This window comes from Coturnix japonica, chromosome 3 (assembly GCF_001577835.2).
Source record: "Coturnix japonica isolate 7356 chromosome 3, Coturnix japonica 2.1, whole genome shotgun sequence".
Taxonomy (NCBI): domain Eukaryota; kingdom Metazoa; phylum Chordata; class Aves; order Galliformes; family Phasianidae; genus Coturnix; species Coturnix japonica.
In genome coordinates, this window is record NC_029518.1 from 11,665,508 (window position 1) to 11,690,524 (window position 25,017).

At 43.6% G+C, this 25,017-nt stretch overlaps 1 protein-coding gene across 1 annotated transcript in view; it reads left to right on the forward strand.

Moving 5' to 3' along the window:
* The first annotated feature begins 17,237 nt into the window (after positions 1-17,237).
* Positions 17,238-25,017, forward strand: part of JAG1 (jagged canonical Notch ligand 1) — a 35,965-nt gene continuing 28,185 nt past the window's right edge. Inside the window, exons 1-2 of the mRNA XM_015857069.1 lie at positions 17,238-17,978; positions 18,578-18,883. Coding sequence (XP_015712555.1) covers positions 17,907-17,978; positions 18,578-18,883 — 378 coding nt within the window. The 5' untranslated portion in view covers positions 17,238-17,906. The remainder of the gene's footprint in view (positions 17,979-18,577; positions 18,884-25,017) is intronic.

Genomic DNA, 25,017 nt, shown 5'->3' on the forward strand with positions numbered 1-25,017 from the left:
CACATTTCATATAAAATATAACCAAAAGAATTGTTGGATCACTTCTTCAAAGTAACATAAATGCTACAATGAATTAATTCCCAGCAACTTAGAATTGCTAAAATGGTGCTGAGCCAGAAGCTGTATAAGTGTATCTTTTTAAAACACTATAATCACTTTGAGTAGAACAGTAAGTACTTCATATTTTGAAGTGCATAGAGAAATTGGCCTATTGCACTGGAAAAGACAAGAGTAGTGTCCATTCCTGCAAAAAAGCTCCAGAAAAAAAGAGCTCCATGTGCTCTCCAAGAAAAAATGAGAAATATTCAAAAACATGGGAGAATATCAAGACCATCAGGTCTCTCTGGGTTTTCAACCAGTGGCCAGGATGAAAAAGAGTTAGTAGGAATGACCTGCCTGCAGGCCATCATGGATTCATAATTCCTATACAGATCTCTGCCATGTATTAGAAATGTCAAAAAGCTGAACAGTGATCTGCCTTTTAGCTAACCAACCAGGGCACCCAGTGAACTGCCAGAGAAGCAATCAAATTGTCCAGTGCCAATTCATCTATCAGTCCTAAGGAGAAGCTTTAGACCATTTAAAACCCACCATGCTCATGACTGGTGACAAATCTCTTTAGCTACTACTACAGCCTAGACCCTGCCCCTGGAGTGAACAGTCTCTGCCACAGCACAGCTCCTAAATCAAGGACAGGAGCTTTAGGAAAGCATGACTCTCCAGCCCTCAGCTGAGCTGAGGAATTTCTGCTTTACTAGAATCCATCTCACCCAAACTGATCCTTATCACAGCCTCAGAAAATCCCCTGTTGATGAGCCAAACCTTAAAAAAAAAATCCCTAACAAAGCAGGGCATGCTGTTGAACAAGAATATCATTGGAGTCAACAAATACTGCCCTTGGGAGCCCACTGAATGACCACAGAGTAGACTGACAGAAAACACCCGCCATTGACTGGAATTGCTCTCTGTGGTACAGTCTGACACACCACAACACACTTCCTGTCATACCCAAGCCAAATATCAGCAACAACCCATCAGAGCCAAGAAACAAAAATATCCACCTTTCTTGAAGCACTTCTACTCCTCAAAAGGACTGCATGTTGCAGAACACTGTATTGATATTGTATATCAAGTGGGAATGTTGCTTACTGGTCAGTTAAAGTTGGAGGGAATGGGGGGATTATGCTCACTGGGCTTCTCCTCTTTCATCTGTGAGTTCAGGAATCCCCCAAAAACCTTTTGTTTTGCTTTTAAATTCAGGCTTGAATTTTTAATCACATTAGTGCTGGTTTGGAAGCACTAAACTGTATAGGCATTTCCCTATGTAATGATTAAAATCAGCAGTGCTTTAGGCTCTTGAAATTTACTGAAGATTTATTCTTTAAACTAGAGAATGATTTATTTCAACAATTAACTTCAGGCAGACTAGCTAAATTATGTGCATTCAGGGCTCTTATTCACCACAAAATTAAGAACACTGGGTGCCAGCCATGGGAGCCCCACGATCCTTTGAGATTCAGCACAGACAGAGACTCATCCTTACCCAGGGGAAAGAACTGTCTCTTTCCCATGGCCACAAAATGCCATCCCTGACCTTCTTCTTGGCTCCACCATTTGCACAAATCCTTTGGCTTCCCCCTACTTGACCTCGTGCAAGTTGCAATGCACATATAAGGCACATGGCTCCCTGGGATGCTACCGGGCATGCTCTGGGTTGATGTCAAAGCAGGAGATAGGCTCTGAAAGGACTGACTGATTACAAGCCAGATGCCCCACAGCAATCACACTGCCTAAGTGTATTTGCATTAACAGTCTTGAGGAGACTGAAGATTTTTCAAGAAATGAGTAACTTCTAATGAGAGCAGAAAAACTCAACCAGGGACACTTGAAAGAATTTTTTTAAAGCATAAGATCTCAGAAAGCATTTCCTTCAGCTTAAGAGGGAACTCTCTATCTTCATCTGGCAGTCTTGGAGCATATTTATCAGCACATAACGCTACTTGTAGCTATGATGAATCAGGTTGAACGTATAAAACTTGGGAAGGTGTTAGTGAATTTTTACTGACAAATAACCCCTTCACCTACGAGAGCCTCAAATGCAAACTAAAATAAAGAGCTTCCCACATAAAGCAAAGTTTTGGAAGAATGACTCATGTCATTCCCTCATTGCTGAAATGCTGTTTCATACATAAGAATCCTCAAACACTGATCCTCCTTTTCCCTTCCCACTCTGTTATTTCTATTTCCCTTGATTTCAGCCTTTGCTTTCTTTATGGTTTTACAGCTTTGACTCAGTAAACAAAAGCCTGCTGTTCTCTGTGTACTGGACTTGTTGCTTTTCCTTTCACCACAGCTCAAGATCTCATGAAACATGTTGTAACATGAAGGAAAGTGCAGCAACAACAGCAGAGTAGCAGGGCTACAGCGAGAAAGGGTTTGCTTGAATACAGCAGCTGTAGGCACAGAAATAGCAGAAAGACCACTTACCTTCAGAAGACCTTGGGTACACAGAGACCTCCAGAAACATCCTTCCCAACCCTCCCCTGCCAACCCTTACATGAGGTCTGGGAACGGGTGGATCCTGGCTCCAGCCCTTCCAGTCACTCAGGAGCCTTGCATGCACCTGAGCTCCCCTGTGTTGGCCCTGCCACCCAGGTGAGCACCCACCAGATTCTCAGTTACTGGTTCAAGCTGTGACTTAGTATTTTTGCTACAATACCATTTACACTGCTTCACGATCAATGTCAGCAGCAATACACTCTGAAATGTGGAGTATGCTAAACTTCCTTAAACACGTACTCCAGAATTAAAGATACCTCAGCGTGCATGAAACATCAAAATTATAAAATAATCATCCTGTAGACCACAGGTCATGAACTGATAGATTTTCAGTGCCACTATGCTATGGTTCTGTCATGGTTTCATGGTTTTTCATCGGTATTCCACATCATAATATTGATGCTAAGAAACACAGTCGGGGCAACTATCAGTGTTTGGACACATTCCACAAACTTGCAAAACTGTGACGGAGTCATTAGCGAATGTACCTGCACCAGCAATGTGAAGAATCATGCTCAGACTCAAAAGACGCATTCAGTACTGCAACTTTCCTGTAATTTAATTATTTTCAGTCAGCTCTGATTCTTAAGTAACAATATAGTTGACCTATCTGGGTTAGACAAGCCATAGTTTTCTTAGCAACAATATTCATTATACTTCTGCTTTGACAAACTAAAACCTAAATAAATGAGAGCGCTGGGATGAGGTAAGTGTTGTTAAGCCTTAACTATGTGTGGTTTTTGTTTTTAATAATATATGGGCATTTAGTATGAATTTCATTACTTTACTTATAGTGACACTACATGAGTTTCTTGACTAAAATACTGAATCCACAAGGAGTGAAGAGAACTAAAACCAGAGAGGTCCAGAGATGGTCGAGTGAAATGCTCAGAAGCTTAAAGAAGCATCTGGAAAAAAAAATAAAATAGGCTGGAAACACCAGCTTATTGGTGCTGATTGTAAATGAGATGAATTACATAACATACCACACATTCAAAAAGGTTGTCACATCTTTCTCAATGTCTCCCATAACAAAAGACAGAAGTCCTGCCAATTACAAAGATAACATTTTAAATTACTTTAAGAAAAGTCTCAATATGAATAATTGAACTGTGGGACCCTCTGCCAGAATAATAGCTGAAAAACAAAACATGCTGCATTTAAAACTGAATTAGTGTTTTATGCGGAGACTATCATAACTCACTTTCTGCCAAGATACAACAAAATTGCTATAAAGCCCTGTGACTCTGATACAAACTACCATAAGACAGCCCAGGATATTTATTTCCTCTAAGCAAATAATAATTGATTTCCAACTTTTTGCCCCTAGTACTGACTGGTACTGACAGTATTGCACTGGATATCTTATCTAGTCCGGTAATGTTTATGCTTCTCCTTTGTTTTCTTTCTTATGTAACTGACTTCTCCATAACATCATTATATTATTAGCATTTTCCTTCTTTAAAAACAGTTTTTTTTTAGATCAGAGTTGTTAGAAATCTCAGGAAGGCAGGACCTTCATTGTGTAAGTGCCACTTAAATATGAATTATTCTGATTATAACTTCTGGTTGACAACAAGCCAATGATTATTGAGAGAGAGAATACATCTCTTATGCTGACATACATAAGCATAAAAGATACTGTGAAAGAGCTACACTGTAATAGAAGCAGTTGCTATATCAATGGTTATGCTAAGGCAGCTCAGCCAATTGATGTCTTTGGTTTCATGTAAAAGCATACACTATTTCTTGCCTTGGTTGGTTATTTGAAAGATGTGGGCAAAGTGATTCTTCCTAAGCAGGCTTTCTTATGAACTTCAGTCCAGTGTCTCTTGGTCAATATAGCTGATTTCTAGTGCCACTTACCAGTTACAGAGTCATCAAACAATCTTCACAGTCACACTGAAAGCTACATTGTGTGAGTCAGCCTTTCACTCTTCATCTCTGTGCAAGGCCTTCAACAATTGATTAGTGGTCCTTAAAAAATTCCAACTCCAATATGGCTTTCCATATGTATTTCATTAGCTAAACACAGTGGGACAATGTGAAAACTTCTGGGTTAAGTTAGTGATGTTCTAGCGGCTTTGAAATACTCTGTACTCAGAAGTTGTCCAATTTTATTTGGAGCTGATCTACTCCACATCAAGCTCTCTTCAACCTTGGGTGGCTGAAGTGACTTAACCACGTGGTAAAGTCATAGAAGAGTCACCTCCCCTTCCACAAAGAAGGGGAAGCCCAGTATAAGCAGAAAGAGATGCACTTTCTTTATTCTTCTTCTTCTTCTTCTTCTTCTTCTTCTTCTTCTTATTATTATTATTATTATTATTATTATTATTATTATTATTATTTTCTACACAACCTGCCTCCATTCAGTGATAACAACTCTTACTTTTGTGCCCCCTTAACGTTGTTCCCCTAAGCCCTGACATATATTTACCAAGAAGAAGGAGATTACAGATGTAATTTTATTCTGTACTACGAAGGCATCATCTTGGGGATAGACTTAGTAAAAATGTAGAGGTAAGTTCCCCTCAGCAAAGCTAGTGTGGGCTTGGGGATAATCCTTTCAATAAAAACAACAACAAAAATCCAATGTCTTTAGTAATCTGAAATCACAAAAGTAAGGGTCACATTTAGTATAACAGCAGTGACTTTATGACATTCTCTTCTCGGAACATCAGCTTTAGTTCATCAGTTCAACTCTGACAGCTTTGCATTTTGTCAGCTGCAGTCTTCACTCCACCTGATGTAGACAGATTGAAATAACCTCAAACTAAGGCATACACAAACTTCTGTACAGCAACAAATCTTCCCAGTCACTTGTCATCAATGACTGCAGTGCTCTCACCCTGCTTGCAGAACACCAGAAGCACTCTTTCTAAAGGGGCAATATCATGCTTAGAATCACAGTGCAGTGAGCTGTCAAGTCTTATTTCCCCTCCTAATGGTTTAGCAAATGGGCTGACATTTTTTTACAAGCATCTAACTTGTTAATTGATAGTGTTTGCTCTTGGCTATTATTTTTAAGAGAGCCTGTTCTGGTCGCAGTACAAACATCCCTTTTGCTGCAGGCTGCCCCTTTGTCTAACAATCTGATACATAGAGCCCATTGACTGCTCCACCACCCATAAAGAGATGAGCCTCCCTGGATACAGAGCTCAAACTTTCACTTATCTCCATTAGGGCTAAAAGCGGCCACAATAAAAATGTTCAAAAAAGTGACAATTTCTGCGGAAATCAAAACTTGCTGAAGGAAATCTTATGGCACAAAAATAATAATAATAAAAACTGTGTTGGTACAGCAGGAAAACATTTCTTGAACCTATCCCTTAGCTATTCCAATAACAGACTTCAGGAGAGTAGCACTGACTCAGATCCCCTAAGAACATGGTTGCAAGCTTCCCTCTCCTCTTAATATTTTAGCAAAACCATGCAACACTGTTATTGTTTTTCTTGCAATGTGCTATAGCTTCCTACTCACATTCTGGTTGTAAAAGAGTTTCTCAAGACAAGTGAAGTCTTGAAAAAGCTTTGCTCACTGCTGGGAGGCGCTCTCAGTTTCTGTTTACTAGAGAAACAGTTTACCTCCTTTCAGGAAAAGAAATGAAAGAACAGTTTGTAGAATGGAGCACTTCAGCTTTCTGCAGATTCAGCCAAATTCACAAGTAATATGAAGGGATAAGATCCATCTGAAATAAATATCACGCTACCACGATGACAGTGAAACCATACTGCTTTCCACTCACCACAGGGATAGTTAACGTTACTGCTCAACTGTATGGCTTTTCTACAATAAACTGCCCTTCCCTCAATGAGCATGCACCTCTGTGCACAGCCAAAGGCAAAGTGGGAAGGTGCCTAACCAAGCCTGATGTATATCCTATGAGCTGTACAGGATGGGTGCAGTGGGGTCTGCCCTTCCTGACTGGACACTGCTGTGGAAAGCAGAAGGAAAGGAGACTGCTCTATAGTTAAATTAATAAAAGAAACAGAAAATAGAATCTTTCCAACTATGCAGGATGGAGTAAATCTGGCTTGTGTCCTGTCCTCACCTACATAGTGCCTCAGGGAACCTTCTCTGCTCCAGTATTAGGCAATGCGAACCTGGGTGTTTTCGAAAAGTGTGTGGCTCCAGAAGTGTGTGAGAGGCAAGAGACATGTTCAGTTCTGTGTAAAGAAATGTTGCTCAGGACAGTTGCCTTCTCACTTCTTGTCCTAGATGACATAAATTTCCTTTTGCACAACAGACTTTTCCTACCAAACATGAGGTAGGTGGCATATATACGGCTTCTTCAGCCGGTGAAGAACATGGAAGGAGCTTGCAGGACATAAGAGACAGGGGTAACTCTGCAGGGCCCACCGCAAGGAACACAGTTGGCCCAGGAATTCCACTATTCTCCATGGCTGCTGGACAAAGGACTCTTCCCTATTATGCAGAGCCCTTCCTCTTTGATCAAGATTCAAAACCAGGAGAATTTCAGGAATTATCCATCTCTTAATGAAGCTGCATACAAGAAAGGACTGAACAAGTCATTAAGCTAAAAAGAAACTGCACTACAACAATTACCAAATCTCTATCAATTCAATTTGTACAAGCATGTATTATTGCAGCAATATATGTATTCCAACATAAATAAAATGAATTTTAAAATGTTTAACAAAAACTTCATGTTTTCTATCAAAAAAGAATTCTGTGGTAGATGTTTACTCCTATATATAATGCGTTAAACAAAAGCATTCTGATTTAGCCACCTAATACTTACATATAAGTTTAGAATTATTCCATTTAAATAGGAAATTTAAACTACCTAAAAACTGGAAATTTAGTTTTGAGAGACAACTTGATGGTGTGTTTTAACAACATTAAGGACAAGCAGAAAAACAATCAGATGTTTTGTCATAGACTTAAGGAGAGAGGCTGAGGGAAGCAGCGGGAGAAAGAAAGTAGGAGATAAGAGAGTGGTGAAAGGCAAAGGCTGGTATCAGTAAGATCTCCTACTGCTGAGTATGGCCCTTATATGTCACTTGGCAAATACAATAGACTTGCAAAAACAGGTTGAAAAAAAAAATCTTCTGAGGAAAAAGCCTATAGCCTTATATGCCTCTCTCAAGTATCTTCTTTAGCAGTCTTGGATTTGGTTTCAGTGTAATATGAATAGACCTATCTACTTACAAAAGCTCCCCTCTTCCCACCAGGCTTGTTTGTTATTTTATGTGTTTCTGCATCATTTGCAGAGTTTGCTTTGATCTACATTCCTTCTGGACGTGCGGTTTCCTTTTCGGCTACCAAAAGGAAAACTGTTTGTTTTGAGAATTTGCTTATTTGGAAGCTCTGCTTGCCCAAAATACCTATTTTTAATCCAAACGAGCACAACTCGGTGCTTTCAGCTCTTCAGCGCTGGTTGCCTTCCTTTCAGGAAAAAAACTCCTTGGAACAATAACTGACCTCTTCATACACTAATAAAATTGCCAAACTGTAACCCTAGCTGGCATAACTGAGAGCATTCTGTTTGCTACAGCCGGGTTTGAATGTTTACACTCAAGCATAACATGATCAATGATATGCTTATATTTTAGCACCATCCTGAAAGAGTCAGCATTTTGTTCCACATCTGACACCCAGCAGCGGGTAACATACTGTGCACTAAAACATCACCAAAAGAGGTCATTAGGAATTCTCTCTACTTCTCTATTGCAGACCTAATCTATCTTGTTGATGGCATCACTCCTGCTGCCTCCAAGGGTAGGCTGGGCTTGGGTGCATTTTCAGTGTTGCATATAATGCGTGACATTGAATGTAAAGTCTGAGCCATTTTAATCCTTCCTCCTCTAGTAAGCACCACAATGCCTACATGCTAGGAGTAGTCCATAGACAAAACACAGTTCATAAATAACATATAAACAATCTTCAAATGAGAAGACAGGACACATCCTCAGAATGACTCTTTGACTGGGAAACAGGATATATTCTTCAAGGACCTTGCAGGAATACAGTCCCAGAGGACAATCATAGATTAGATCTTCTCTTCTGCGGGGTTAGGCCACAGGAGTTAACTTGGGAAACAATTCAGATAAACAAAGTGCTAGCAAAAGGAAGGACACTGTTAGATTTTACTTCTGTGTCATTATTAGACTTGGGCTCTCACATCAATCTGCACATAAAGAAACTAGTTTCAAATGATAACAGCACTAACTGACATCACCAGTATTGGAAAGTAGGAAAGACCCCCTGTGATTTTGGAGCTGACTTAACATCTTGTTCTTAACAAGCTTATTGTTAATGAGGCAGCCTGAAATCAGAGTATCCTGGTCTGTTGAATGAAAATAAGCACAAATGTGGTAGTGTCCCTTAGTAAAGATGCAACTCCTATAGCAGACCAAGTGCAGAAGCTGGGGGATCTGTGTTTTCTTCATCTATAGACCAGTATATCTCACACAGTCAAAGGCTTTTTTAAAGAAAAGAATTGATAAAGGAAATTTGTACACGAACATAGGGACACCGCCACATGTACAGCTGCATAAGAAGTGGGAGAAGCAGAGTCTCTACTTTGCATAGAGAAAAATCTTCCTCATAAAAACAGAGCTAAGCCCACTTCACGAGAATAAATGCAAAGAAAAGAGTTATCGATGATAAGTAACTAAACTGTCTAAGAATAGTCCTCCTTTTCAAACAAACATATTTGCTTGGGGGGGGGGGGGGGGGGGGGGGGGAGTGGGAGGAAAGAAAGAAATACATGGAGCAATGTATGTGCCAACCCTTAATCACTTGCATGAATTAAGAAGAGGCTTTGCTAACAGAGTAAGCCAATATATAGAAGACACAGATTTCTAAGCTGTACCCAACTGAAAAGTGAGAACAATGGAAGTGATGCCACATCCCTGGAGACTTCCAAGTCAAGGCTGGGTCAGGCTTTGTTGCAGCCTGACCTAGCTGTGGTGTCCCTGTTCATTGCAGGGGAGCTGGACTAGATGAGCTATAAAGGTCCCTTCCAATTCTAAGGATTCTATAGTTCTATGAAGTTATTTCTTATTAAGTGTACATAGACAAGGCAAATCCTAATATAAAACTATGTTCTTCCATACTCATTCTTTTCCAGCACATTTCCTTGTATCTTTAAAATGCAGAACTTCAACAATAAGGATACAGAGGAACATATTGATGCACTCTATGCAGTTCATTCCATTAAGCCATGTCCACTGTCTCACAAAGTAAGAAACAGTTTTACAGTATCACAGAAGTGGGACATGAGGCACCTAAATAATGGTTCTAGTGGATGATTCTTTTCTATAGATTTAAAAACATATATACATTGTAAATCTCTAATAAATAAGCTAAAGACAGGAAACACCACATAGCTGGCAACACATTTCAAAGCAACACACTTGGGCGAGCCCAAAGCCGACCCCCAAGAGCAGCATCTGCCCTGCTGCCCGCACATTGCCTCAGCTGCACTGCCTGCCATCTCCTGCACTGCCAGTACCAGAGCTTGCATCATTAAGACTTGAAACCGATCCACTTCAGTGATTAGGCTGATCCAAGGACATGGACTGAAGAGCAGGATTTAATGGGCAGGCGGGCAGGAAAAGTCTTTTAACACTTTAGAAAACGTTGACTTGGTGGAAGGAATTGGCTGGCTCAAGGGATTAGTAATGAGATACTGAGCCCCTGAGCTCTAGGTCACCACACTGAATCTGGTCCAGGTCAGTAGAAATCAAAAGCTGTTACCATTCGGTGGCCTTCAGGAAGTCAGCTGGTGGTCTTACCCCAGCTACTGGCAAAACATCTACGTTATCATTACGGATAACAGTTAGCAGCACTTACAGGAATGGTTTAGGACTGGCACAGTACAGGAAAAGACTGAACAGAGAAAGATGTCCCAGCAAACAGACCAGGCTGGAGTTCAAGAAAAATAAAGAAACTTCTCCCTGATCATCTACGGACTTCCAATGTGACCTGAGGCACAAGATTAAGGACCTTGTTCATAAAGGGTTTGTTTCCTTACTGCTCTGCTCCTCATGAGGCATTTGTCTCTGACATTTGTCTCTAAATGTCTCTGAAATAATAAATGTCCATCTTTTAACCAGCTCACTGGGCTGCTGTTGGAGATCTACACAAAAGAGCTGATTAAATATAAAAGCTAACTAAGAAATCAAGAGATTGAGCAAACCTTTTTCAGCTAAAATCAGTTCATCTAACTCAAAAGCAAGGCACGTTTTGGGTATGCATAAGGCTTCTATTCACAAAATCCTGAAGGAACAAATTAACCTTATAACAAATAGAACCCTTCTGAAAGAAATCACACATTTCCACTGTCACCCAGCAAAGCAACATCAAAGAATTCAGCTTCTACTATTTTTTTCCTTAGGATGTAGAATGAAATTCTGTATTGCACAGGAGGTCAAATAGATTATCGCAATAGTTTCTTCTGATCTTGAAGCTATGAAGCTGAAGAGTGAATCACAAGATATCAGTCACTACTGAAGGCAAGAAAGCAGGCAGCATGGCTCAGTGATGGGGTGTGATACAGCAGAGTCAATCTGATGTTGTTAGGCCACGCAAAGCTGGGAAACTGACATTTTGCCTTCTTTGTTGCCCCTTTGGGACACTGAGAGAGATGCAGGTTATTATAATAATAAGTACAGTCCACTCTCAATGCAGCCTAAGTATATTGCCTCTAGGGGAGTGAGTGCGTGAAGGATTGAGAAACACTAGTTATTTTCAAACTGGATTAAGTCTTTCAAAAGCTAATAGGTTTTCAATGAGCTGTGGTGCTGCTGCTGCAGCTGCTCTAATTTGAGAATAAAAGAATGCAGGCTTTGTGCCTAGGGACCTGTTATTGATCCGAGCAAGGAAGATGGGAAGGGAGGGGGTAGAAAAGGGTTATCCTCCTTTCAGCTGGGGTGGGGGCATTCTTTCCAAAGTCTCATTATCTGCTAGTAACAACAAAGCCTAACCCCATGACATGCTGCTCTATACAGGATTGCACTTGTTGAGAACTAAAAGCATTAGAGAAAAAAAGCCTCCTCTCGCTACCTTGCACAGCTAACTTCATTGAGGGCCCACGAGACTCAACAGATGGGTCTCTGGACACCCTCATTAGGAAACGAGCCCATCCCTTTGCATCTGGTGCCTCACTCTGTGCTGTGCCATGCACTGATTAGCATTGAGGGCTCACAGATTCCTTAGCACGTGCTTCCAATAAATATTGGAAAGGAAGGAGGTAAGGCTTCAGGATGCAAAATGAGGGATCACTCACTAGGCTGGGAAATCCTTATACACGTGCATACACACATACACACACACACACACACACACACACACACGAACACTCCCCTATAATCCCAGAGGAGATGGGACAATAAAAGGCAGCCAACCACAAACATGCATTTAAAGGGACAGATGTGGAACTGCTTCACTTCAAATTGTAGCAGGGACTGATTAGTTCCCCTCTGTCATAGTAAATAAAAATCATCATTACATATATTGAAACAACAATAACAAAAAAAACTGACATGCAATTCAGGGCAATACAGAGACTGGATCTGCAAGAGTCTGAAGCCCTTTTCAGACGCAAAGTGGATGCACACTGGATTATGCCTTCAAAGAAACTAACTAGTTTGAAGTCCTGGTTCTTTTGGGCCCTCTCCAAGCATGTCCTTCATCTCACATGGAATAGTCCCTCACTAAGGGTCAACATCAGGAGCAAACAGAAGGGAAAATAATCTGTGTCTGAAAATGTTGTGAGACATGGAGGTAGAAATGTAAAAACTCGCACATACTGCAGAAAGGACAAGGAAAAACCTTTAGTCAGAGAGGCTGAGCAGCCAAGCACTGCGTCTTGCTCACACTTTCCAACCAGCAAAAAGGTATTTTATCCCCGATCTCTCCATGATGCCCCTAGCATACTCTTATTGCACTCCTTCTCATTCACTCCTATCACCACCATTCTGCTGGTAGCTGCAGGCACCTTAATCACAGCTGACTGCTGCCGGAGCAGGACTGAGAGCTCAGATGAACTGCTGAAGTTTACATGGACTGTGTTCAAAGAATTGAATACACCAAAACTCCCAGAGTACAGACTCACTCTTTCCAGTGTTGCTGTTGCTAATATACAGGTGTGTCAAATGCCTCCCCGCTTGATCGGTGACACAAAAGCTACTAATACACATTCAAGTAACGTTACTATTTAATACTATTTAGTAATCCTAAGTCTTCTACATTTTTCTTCATGCCAAATGAAGCAGCTCCACCTACATTGCCCATGCAGGACAAACCCAAGGCCCAGAATGTCAGATCAGCCATGGAATAATTGAATGCAAGGGCAGGAAATCCTACACTGCTCACCCCCATTTAAATTTACTAACTGCATTCCTCCTCTTTTGAGCTTTTTCCTTGGCTAAAATGACACCCTTGCATTCTTCAGTACTGCACCTTTAGGATAATGTGGGATTGATAACATTTGAACAAATACGGTCTTATGCATTTAACAGTGAAAACAACCTACATGAAGGGGAAACTTCCAACTTTTTGATACTTTCATCACAAGAAATTGAAACTTGTTCTGTTCTGAGGACTTAATACAATGAGCTAAAAGAAGCATCCTTGCAGAGAGCTGTGTGGAAAACCCTGCTGGGAACTTGGAGCTGTCTTACAGGTATCAGTTACTTATTGGAGACAGGGCTCAGCTCAGGCTTTAGCACAGACATTTCTATGACAGACAGGAATAGCTGAAGCTGCAGCTTATCAAAAGAAAGTGTCATCTTGTCTGTGGCAGACATGCCATTACTGCTCAGTGTCAGTCTTTGCACCTACTGGAAGCTACTCCAGCTTGATAAGCCGCCCCCCTGCTCACACCTAAAGCTGTACTCAGAGCTCTCTGTGTTCAGAAAGTGGGGATTTGAGTTCAAATGGCTGGTGTGTAGGAATCCCACACTGGGAAGGTAACAGGATGACAAAGAAATTGGGATCACCAGCTAAGGCAGAGGCACCTGATCCTCAAAGGGTTAACAGGGAAACAACCAGAAAACAGAAAATGTAATATGAATATAAATAAAGGAAACCGGAGGAGAAACAGTACAGCAGTACTATTCTCTGAGATGGAGTAAGGTCTCAATTTTAAGCTGTGACGGAAAGCAATAATGTTATGGGTTCAGTTAATTACAGATGGATAAAACTTTAAAGCTCTACAATAGATGCAAATTTTGGCTCTACAGCTTTTAACTCTGTCAGGGACTTTACTGGTTCGCACCCCAGTAATTTCTGAGCACCTCACAGTCTTTATTTTTTTTCTTATTCTCAGAGAAACCTCTGAATTCGATTCTGAGCTTTTAGTTCCAGGGAACTGACAAACTAAGATGGGAATTTCAAAGACACCAAAGGCACGTGCAAAGTGCACAAAATGGGGCTATAAAAATGTAATTGTCTTGAGCAACATACCCCAGGGAAGCAGGAAAGCGCACGCCTGCAGCAACAAAATGGAGTTGGGTCTCCGTTCTTCTCCAAAACCTTTTAGCACAATTGAAAAACTTGCCTAGAGACATGGCTTTAAGAATTTGCCTGACGTGGAAGATCTGCAGCCTTTCTGGAAGTAGCTGGCACTGCTCAGTGCCTGGTAAGCCAGTCTTTCTCCTGCCTGAGCTTCTGCTTCTTGCTCAACTTTCTCAACACAGGTAGGTTTCTCTCCTGATCCATTTGTGAAATAGTATTAACACGGGGCGTGGCCTCCCCAACTAAATGCTTTCTAATTAGTTTCTAAACATTAAATGATTATGGAAGTGCAATTCCCATTCCACTCAGGTGATGAAAACCTTTACAGGAGTTCAGTCTCACTTAGTAATTAGAGAAATTAGCTTTCTAAGTTTAGATCACTCAACTGTGCAAATGTGTTCATCTGGTGGAATGTGTTGCTCTGAAATGTGTGTCAGCCAAGCAGCGCGGTACAGCCCCTATCTCTGCCTCCCTGACACTCACCCAAGTGGGGAGGTCAGCTGCAGTACAACAAGAGGAAAATAAAGTGTTATGGGTATATTATAGGAAAAGCCTTATCTAAAAGCTCACTCATCCATGATTAACTGCACCGATATGGTTTTCTCCTTGCAAAAGGGATGCTTAACTCCTAGATAAGGAATTAGCCAAGTGGATGACATTGCCCCTCTTTCACTCAGTCTGCTCATGATTATATCTGGAACTGTGATGAACAAGTTTATCCAGTGGCTCATACAGAAAAGCAAAAAGTAACCTAAAAATAACTTGTATATATATATATATATATTTATATAAATAAATCTGTGGAGAAACAAAGGGCTCCTCCAGCTTCTTCATTTGCTTTGGAATGAGGTCATCAGGTTTATGACTTCTTTATGACTGCAGATTCCAGCAGTAGCTGGGATTACTGAAGGTTGGTGAAGATTGGACTTTCACCACAACGCACCCTCCTCGGTCTGCATTACAGTAGAGAACGGCTCAGTCACTGCCCTGAAAATGAGGATCAGATCCCCAGATGAAGAATTTTCAGGGGCGCCGTTCCAAACTTACCTTTGGGTATGGCAAATCTAAGGAAATCCTGTGGGATTGTTCACAGCCATGATTTAATGACTCACAGAGCTTTAAAAGGAAATTACAACTTTCCTAACACAAAGCACTGACTTCAGGACACCTGACCCTTGCAGGCCAGGCGCTCCCTCTAAAGGCTGTGATCCTCGTCCCATTGAAGTGCTGGGCACTCTCCCAGTGGCTCTGATGAAGCAGGATCTAACTGCATTAGGAAACTGATTCAGGCCTAAAGCAAAGCACTCTCTGTAAGACTGGACCTTGGCACACAAGATGCTTGTAACAGCTTCTAATGTGGATGTAATATAATTATGTCAGAATAGGAAGATTAACAGGAAGTAACTTTACGCAATGCAAAAAGCTGAGAGCCAGAAAATGAACAGTTCTTCACTGGCCTCAAAGGAAGATATGTTGGCTCTGCACCTCGTGTGACATGAATATGTGCAAGGATGGCATTACACCAGGAATCTCAAATGCATCAGTCTCAGGCTACTCAAAGCAACCGCAATTCAGGTCCCACTCACACATGTAGTGATTCGTACCTTGCTGTATACACGGTGGAATGGGCATCTGCAAAAAGATCCTCAAGTGGCATAATGCTGCACAGTCAGTTGATCTTCAGTGCTGCTTTGCAGAGGCTAATGGCCTGGAGAGTTCAGTGAAGAAAAGCAGGAGATGGGACTTCAAAGGTGAAATCTGGGCCTCAATAAGTTGAGATTTTGCTTTCGACTTCTGTGAGGTCACTGTGTCTTCTAGAGCCGCAAGTCAGAGGGCTCGCAATACACTTCTACACTACTCACTCTGCCTTGGTTTACCTATCAGTAATACTTAGCATCTCAAGACACTGGGAGGCTTAATTTGTAAGTGCTTGCAAAGCATTTAAAGTTGTTGGACAAGTAATTCTGTTTAAGGACAGCTTCACTGCTGAGTCACAAGCACTGTGGGAACCAGCACTTTGGGTTTCCTAAGCACTGGAGTCAAACAGGTGGAGTAACCTTTCACAGAAAGGCCAACTCCAGACCTGCCCTAGAGGTACACAGCCTACTAGCAGGCAGCAGAGTATTTAAAGGCCCAGAGGAGCAGCTGTGCGGCACTTGTAAATGAGTAACATTCAGATTGGCTGTGGAAGCTTAGGAGAAGCCATTTGAAACACAGGAGAGATGCTGGTTCTCGTCTCACCAAACTGCAGCCATGTTGTGGAGAAGATACAAGGGTTTATCAGCCTGAGGAAAGGTAACAGCTCTGAGTAAGGAACAACTGATGCTGTTACAGCTTCTGGGTTGAAAAAGGAGTGAGGAGTGCTAAGCAATGCTGCATTTCCCAGGTGCTGGTATGGAACCTATGCTGTGAGCTCACAGGTGCACGGCTGAGGTGTGAGCATGGCTCTGGGGTCAGGGCTGCGGGCACTGCCAGCACAGATCTCACCCAATTAAGGACATGTATGCACAGCCCTTTTGTCGTAGGACATGAAAACAAAGGAGCTACAATGAGGTCCAAAATCTTATTTCCTCTCTCACAGTCTCAGGTGTGTAACACAGACACACGTTCCCATGTTACGTCAGGACGGGATCAGAGGACACAGGACCGGGTCGGTGTCTGCAGGGCCCGGGGCAGCCCCCAGCACTCACCGGCTCTGGACGGGGCTCGGGGAACTGCCCGACCCAGAGATACACCGAAGTTCCCGTTCGTTTGCTCCGTGCCTTTTGACGAGCGGCTCTTCGGGTAGCGCTCCCGAACGCTTTTTTGCTACGGTGCAAACCAAACCACTGCGGCACGGAGTCCTGCAGAGCCCGCTGCCGGCAGAGCGCGGTGGCGAAGCCCGGCACTCACTGTGGATCATGCGGGGCTGCGGGGCCGTTTTCCCACTCGGGATGGATGGAAAATACCGGCTGGTGAGCCGGGCTGAGCGGGAGGGACCATGCGGCACCGGGAGGGAGCGATCTGCGTTCCGACTTCCCCGAGGGGCTCGTGCCGAGCCGTTTGGCTTCAGGTGCCGCGAGCTGCCGCGAGCTGCCACCACCTGCAGCGGGGATCGCAGCTCCGCCAGGTGGGGCGGGATGGATGGATGGATGGATGGATGGATGGATGGATGGATGGATGGACGGACGGTTCACCCCGAACCAGCCGGGACTCGGGGCGGGAGGAGCCCACCGCCCGCCTCCGTCCTTAGGAGCTTCACTCCGCTCCCCGCCTCCCGGTGCCGTCGGTACCTGCCTTCCCTCCTCCTGCCCCTCATGCATATGGATGGACGCATGCGCGCGCGGGCGGGCTCCCCGCCTGCCGCCGTGGGGTAGATGAAGGCGAGCGGCGGCGGCGCTGCCAGACGGGCGGCGGGCGGTGCGTGCGCTGCATGTGCGTGTGTGTATGTGTGCGTGGGGGGGGGGTGTGTGTGTATGTGTGTGTCCCGGGGGGCGCCTCCGCCGCGCGCTGCCCGGCGACCTGAAAGCAATAAAAGGATCGGGATAATAATCGCCAGAATCAAATAAAAGAGGAAAAGAAAAAAAAAAAAAGGGCGGACGACGAAAAGAAAGGAGAGGGGAAAAAAAAAAAAGAAAAGAAAAAAAAAGAGGGAGGCGAGAGAATAAGGAGAATAAAAGGAGGCCGGGCTGCTTTGCATTGAAGACCGGGGCGCTATTGAAAGCGCCTGAAAAGCGGCGTTGTTCGGCGCGGTATATAGAGCGGGCGGCGGCGGCGGCAGCAGCGGCGTCTCCTCCTCCTTCTTCTTCTCCCTCCGTCCCTCCCCGGCGCGTCCCGGAGCGAGCGGCGTTGGCCTGCAGGCGGGCAGCGCGGCGGCGGCATGCGTGCGGCCCGGCGGGCGGCGGCGCGCTCCCTCGTTCTCCTCCTGGCCCTGCTGGGGCTGCGGGCTCAGGTACGTGCGGGGCGGTTCTGCTCGGTTCTGCTCGGGGGTTCCGAGAGCCGTGGGGCGGGGAGGGCAGCGGTCCGTGCGGCGAGGCGAGGCTCCGAGTGCCCTCAGCGCGTATCGCTTGTTTTCGGGCTTATTTCCTCTCCCCCCTGTTTTTATGTGCAGTGTGTGAGGTTTTTGGGTTGGTTTGTTGACTTTTAGCTTTTTACACCGTGGCTGAGCGCGGTGCTGCTCGTCCCGTCCGCCGCCCTCCGAGAGGTTCCGTGCCGCTCCTGACGGGCTGCGAAGCCCCGAGGAGCCTTTGAGAACTCGGGGCTTCGGGTTCTTTTCCAGCATCCGAGCTGCTGGGATCATTGACGAGCCTTTCTCATGGGTGTCTGCTGGCAAAAAGCTGGATTTTGCTTTTTTTTTTTACCCCCCTTAATGCTCTGTGCGTGCCTCTCTAAAGCGAGCTGCCTTTAAGATGACTTTCCCCTGCCTGCAGAGCTGCCGTAGGGTTGTTTGGGGTGGAAGGTGAGGTAACCGTGTTTTTCGTTTCTTGTTTTTTTTTTCTTTTTCTTTCTTTTTTTTTGTTTTCTCCTGCGGTTCTTTCTCGGGACGAGCAGGTGGTGTCAGCATCGGGACAGTTCGAGCTGGAGATCTTATCCGTGCAGAATGTGAACGGCGTGCTGCAGAATGGGAACTGCTGCGACGGCACTCGAAACCCCGGAGATAAAAAGTGCACCAAAGATGAGTGTGACACCTACTTTAAAGTTTGCCTCAAGGAGTACCAATCGCGGGTCACTGCTGGCGGCCCGTGCAGCTTCGGATCCAAATCCACCCCTGTCATCGGCGGGAATACCTTCAATTTAAAGTACGGCCGGAATAATGAGAAGAACCGGATTGTTATCCCTTTCAGCTTCGCCTGGCCGGTGAGTGCGCGGCCCGCTCCGCGCTGCCGGATGGTGCTGCCGGAGCTCGGCTCGCTGCGGTCAGCTCCGGCTCCTGGTGCGGGGACGGAGGCGCTGGGCTGGGGAGGCGGCGGGCGCCTCGGCGAGGGGAGCCGGCACAGAGCGGCAGGAACGAGAGAAACGCGGTGGTTGTTTTTGTTTGTGTTCCCTGGGGCTCACAATGCTCAGCCTGTTCGATTTGAAAGTCAGATGTGCAGCGAGGGGGATCTAAATGGGTCAGGGAAGCAAACCCTGTATCTCTGCACTTTACGGCATGAATAAGCCTCTTGAGAATTAGAAGGTCAGGAGTTCATTTATTTATTTTTTGTTTTTTATTTTGTTTTTTTTCCAAAGCAGTGAAGCCTTGGGCTTAAGCCAAAGGAGCGGTGGGTTGGGGGCTGTGGAGGGATCCCGTGTGAAAAGTGTGTGTCATAGCTGGCCTCCTTCCCTGGAGCGTGTTTGGGAAGAGCTTCCTGCTTCCCCCAGGGGAAATCTCGCTGTGCTGCTTGGTGTTGATGGGAGTTGCTGCTGCTCTGGGTGAGCTGGTTGCCAGCTTCCCTGGGAAGCTTGCTGTGTTTTGAGGTATGTGCAGACTCTGGAGGCTAAGGCAGAAGCCTGGCCATAGCTTTGGTCCATCTCACCCTCTCTTACCCACAGTGTGCCTTTTCTGGCACGCTGCCTCTGTGATCCATAGATTCTGGCTTCCCAGTTTGCAAAACTTTGTGGGGCCTTTTGCTAGCCACTTTCCCACTGTTGTCCATTTCAGTAAACAGCGGTCAGCCTTGTGGGACAACAGTGGGGGTGACCTCTTCATTAGTAGAGATCTGCCTCATTGGTGGTCACGTGCAGAATGCTGGCTTGCCCTTCAGAGTTTCTTGTTGCTTCTGGAGAGCTCGAGCCTTAATATGGTTAGACCTGCAGAGGAGCCCTGTACTTGTTGCACAGACCCTAAGGACCACCCTTCCAAAACAACCATCACGTGGGACAGTGACCCATTCATGCACTAGGGTTTGGGGGTATGTAAGACTGCCACTGCCATGGTCTCAGTACCACGAGGTGCACTGCTCTGTGCCCAGCAGTGCTGCCAATGCACAAGTGAAAGCTGAGGATGGCCAATGTGGGGGGGCTTTTGTGCACACATGGCAGTCTGCCTTTTGGGGTGGCTCTCTCAGATGCTTTGGTATATTAGCAGAAAACTCCCAAATTTATGTTCCTAAAACTTGTATTTAAAGATCACCTAGGAAACGAAACTGTTTTTCCCCCTCCCCTTCTCCAAAGGTGCTGAGCACACACTTTCCCAGTGACTGCCTTGGGATATGTTGATGCTCAGCAGTTTTGAATATCCAGTCATCCTAACCTAGATGCCTACAGTCATTTTTGCAAGGGGTGGAGGGCTCTTGCGTGCAAGCAGGGGAGGAGTGAATCCTGTTTCCTATCCTGTGTCACTATATCATTGCTGGAGAGGTGGAAGCATTTGTAGATTTTCGGCACTCTTCAGAGCTTGGCCCTTCCTATAGTCAGATAAGGTCTGGTTGCTGTGAGGGCGTGGAGTTTTTATTTTGGGGGGGGAAAGCCCGCCCCGAAAGCATTCCTTCCTCCAGTTGTAGTGCAGACACCCACTTTGTCAGTCCTGTGGCCAAGTGCTGTAGGCTGCTGCGAGTTCTTGAAGCGTCCTGTGCTGCCTCCTACCTGCCTTCTCTGTCAGTTGTGACTTCTGGAGCAGCAAAGGCTGGAGAGGCAGAAGGGTGAAATCAAGCCTGCGTTTTTATGGAGATAATATTACAGAGTACAATAGCGGAGTTAACAAAAGTATTCTCTGTTGGAAGTACAAGTCTGTCCTTTCTTCCTCTTTTTTCTTTTTTTTTCTCCCCCAACATGAATGAGATAAAACTGTTATCAAATATGCCATCAAAGGGAGAAAAGGGTTTTGTAAAAATCTGAGGTATTTGAAGCTCTGCCAGTGGCTGTAATGCTTGTACTGCAGGGCTTTTTTTTCTTGGTTGGTTTTTTGTTCAGAAAAGTTAGGGACATCTCCCCCCTGCACCAGTCAGCTCCCAGTCATTTAAATGCCTTGGATCTGAAGATATGTGTATATAGGAAAGATGTGAAAAGCAAAGTTTCCCCTGCTAACACTCTTCTGTCCTTAGGATCACTAGGAAGGGAAATTTTCAGTGTAGTAGAAGGACTTGGGGGTTCTGGGGACCATGGAAGAAGGTTTTTTTTCCCTGCTTCTTTAGTGGAAGAAATGTCTCTGTTGTCCTGCTGAATGATTGGGATTGCAGAGCAGCAGAGTAACTCCAGTGCAGCCTGCAAAATGAGTAAAGCTCATCAACTTCTGACAACTGTTTCCCGCAACTGGAAATTTTTGGACTAAATGTTTTTGTTTGTTTTTTTTTTTTCCATGCAAAAATATTGTTTTTGAGCTTGTGATGACTGTCCTTAATTAATCCTTAAGCCTGCATCCCAGCTTTAACTTCACAGGACATGGCTTTTTGCTTAGCCACTGTGACTTCTAAATAGCACTGGAACAAAAGAATATCTAATGTGACGAGGCACTTGTTTGTACTAAAACTGTGTACAGAAATCATTTTTAAGTAGTTCTGAAAGCTCTCAAGATAAACTGGTAAACTTAATGAGCCAACTCAAATCTGATGCTGAAATTTCAGCACTTAAAACAATTTCTTTAGATGGGTTAACACTGATTAGTCAAAGTGTGAGATCAGCTTGAGATTTACAAATGTGGGTAATCATGGAAGATTACCATTAGTTTTCAGTTGGTATATTTGAAGAAACTGGAGCTAAACTGAAACGTTAATGGTGTTGTGCTTGAAAATTCATGCCCATCTCTGTGTATGAGTTGTTTGTGTTCTGTTGTTCAAGGGAGGTTTTTCTGGGATGTAACATTCCAAACTCTTGTTGCCTTTGTGACTTTAAAAAAGCAACAAGAAAATGGGGGTTGGGATGGGAAACTCAAAGCACTTCTTCCCAGTCAAGCTGCCCCTCTGGTCTTTTGTCAAAAATAGGTACGTTGTTTTAGAGTTTCTGAACAAAGAGAATGGTGTGTAATGTAAATGTGCTGTTAGTTGTAAGGTAGATTTGAAGCTCTGGAGTCTTATTACAGACTCACGCAGTTAGCTGTTGTCAGTTTTGATATGAATCCTTGTGAGTAATGGCTGGGGAGATGGTGGGCCGTAAATTCATTTAAGTGATTGGAGGTTTGACAAAGTTGCTAGGGAACAGGGCAGCAGACCAGCACATAAAAACACACTAGAGTGCATCCGGAAAGCCACCCCTGCAGTAGCTTGCAGTTCTACACTAATTTGCAATGATAATAATAGTTTTAAAATATATACACACAGCTAGGCCTTACTCATATGTTCTTTTAGAGACTTGATTGATTTTTCTTGCTGGGCAGGCTTGGCTTATGAAGCCACGCAGAAAAAGTATGGAACAAAAGAATTTCCATGTTCCACTTGTCAAAGTCGGTCCCAACAAGTTTTTGTTGGGTAGACACATGCTCTTCTCTGGCATAAATCAAATCTCTTGCCTTTCTTAAGGAATCAAGCAACATTCATAGTCTGATGTGTGCTGTACCTTGAGGGAGCCACACATGCATTAACAAAGCAAAGCTTAGCAGTAAACTCTGCTTTTATGTGAAGAGAGGTTTTTTTTGCAGATTTGATGAGGCTGTGAGTAAGAAGCAGGTCAAAGTTGGCAGTTCCTCTGGTATGCACAGCTCTAATTTGAAACAGCTTGTTTATCCTGAAATTATGATCCTTGTAATTATTTAATATTGGGGCCAATTGCACCAACCCACCAGGAAACTACTGAGGGTGGAAAAAACCCTCCAGCATCTAAATAGCTTTAGTGTAAAATATGATGGAAAAAGTGTTTTGAATGTTTTAATTCCATCTTTAAAAGATAAAATATTTGGCCTTTCCCTTCTTTTAATGACAAATCTTACTGTTTCTGGTTCCTGGTGATGTAAAAGATGTCCTCTGTGTAGGCACTGCTTTTTCTGGCTAGAAAGAAGGAAACAAAAGAGCTTTAGTGTTGTGTTCTAGTTTTTAAGATTCATTATTTCCTTTTTTCCCCCCTTGCCTTGACAAAGAGGCTTCCAAAATATTTATCTGTGCCTCATTAATTAATGCAGTGGCCTTTTGAGAGAAAAGCATCACATCATTCAGCTGCTCTTGTTATTGTTGTTTTATTTTCATCTTTGTTTGCTTTGTTGCATGTGTTGTTGTTCTATTTCTTTTATATAATTTCAAACCATTAGGTAACAATCATACAACTAAAGCTTGATTTTATTCTGTGTTGTGGGTTTTTTTCCCCTCTCTGCAGTGAGCTTTTGAGAACTTGCAGTAGCATATGCTCAGTTTGTTTAAGCTCTTCTTAAGGAATGTCTGCTAAATCATCTCGGAGCAGGGGCAGATCAGAAGAAAATGCTATAACAAAATGCATATCAATCAAATAATACTCGCACCCCGTCATTTGTTGTTCACTAATAAGAATAAATCTTCAGCACTTAAAGTGCAGTGTTTTGCCTGGGATGACTAGCCAAGATGGAGCTGAGAGTATTAACTGACCTCTGGAGCGTAATTACCATCTGTGAAGCTGTGTTTTTTTCCCCAGGACTGCAGAGAAGCAATGCAGCTACTTGGGGGTTTTGGACTTGTTACATGTTCTAAAGAGTTATTTATGTTCCAGTCAGTTCAGGACTTCATTTTCCTGGTAAATCCATTTGATTATATTACCATAATATGCCTAAAAATAAATCCTGCCTGCTTCCAGAACTTTTGTTCTTGTGCTACATAATGAAGGCCCGCTCCAGTTTAGCTTCAGTGGCAGCTGGATTGGGCCCCATGTTGAAGCTTATTCTGAAACTTTCTCAGACTGCATATATCCAGTGCTGTCGGCTTGTTTATGCAGCTGGAATTCTGCATGTCTAAAAATGAATTGCATAAAATTGATGCTTTATGCGTAAATTTCTAGCTGGGGAAACTTACTGCTTGGTTGTGGAATGAAGGCCTCAGTAGAAGTAAATGAGTTGGGAAGCTGGTAAAGTTGGGCCTCAGCTCATGGTGTGAGATGTGCAGTTTGAGAGGCTTGCATTTATGGCATTTATTCCGGCTTCAGTACCTCCAGTGCCCTGCAATAACCTCAAGCTTGTGTTTCTTAAAAGCATTTCTATATAGATAAAACTAAAGACAGGATCACCATTGAACAATCAGACTAAAGTTAGCATTTCTGCTGAGGGACAGAAGTTTTATATGTTACTTAATTCAGTTCTAATAATAATTTTAAATGTGAGCCATATGCATCTTAAATGGGAAGAGATGTGAAAATTAGAAGTTGTTACAATCTTTTCTTGTTTCTCTGGTGCTCATGGCTCTGTGGTCACTCTTCTACAGCTTAAATTATACTCATTATTGTTGTAGTATTCAGAAGAAGCTGTAAAATGTGGATAGAAGTGGTTAAAGTGGTTTGTAAGTAGTCAAACATCCCGAGTCCTTTACCAGCTCGACCCAGTTCTTATGCACTTAGGTAAATAAGTAGAAAGGCTTCTTGTTCAGGCTTGCTCTATGTGAACCTGACTGTTTTGCTTGGCTGGCTACTAGGTATTCTCTCTATTAACCTTGCCACCCTTTTGTAACTGGTGCATTTAATTATCAGTGGGATGCTTTAAACAGGTAGGGGGACTGATAAAAGCAGGTAATCTGCTTGTTGGGGGAGGTCAAAAGCAACTGTTGACATCTTGGCCTATCTACCAGCCTTTAACAAGCGGGGCTCCGTGAGAAAATCACCCTGTAACCAGATAAGGTGCTGATTAAAATGCTGTTATTGTGTGATGCACCTCAGTAGCTGCAGTCACCTAAAATCTTTAGTTTAAAAGGAAAGATTTTACATATAGCATCACACAGTATAAATATACGTGCGTTCTAAGAAGAGCAGTGGGAGGGATGGATCCAAAGTCACCCCCCTCTAACCCAGTTCATTGTTTCATTAATGCACGCTAGTTTTATGATTGGAATACATTGTAGCCTGGCCACCCAGACAGCGACACTGACTGCTAATATTAACCCAGAACAATAGCGTGGCCATACTGACTGCAG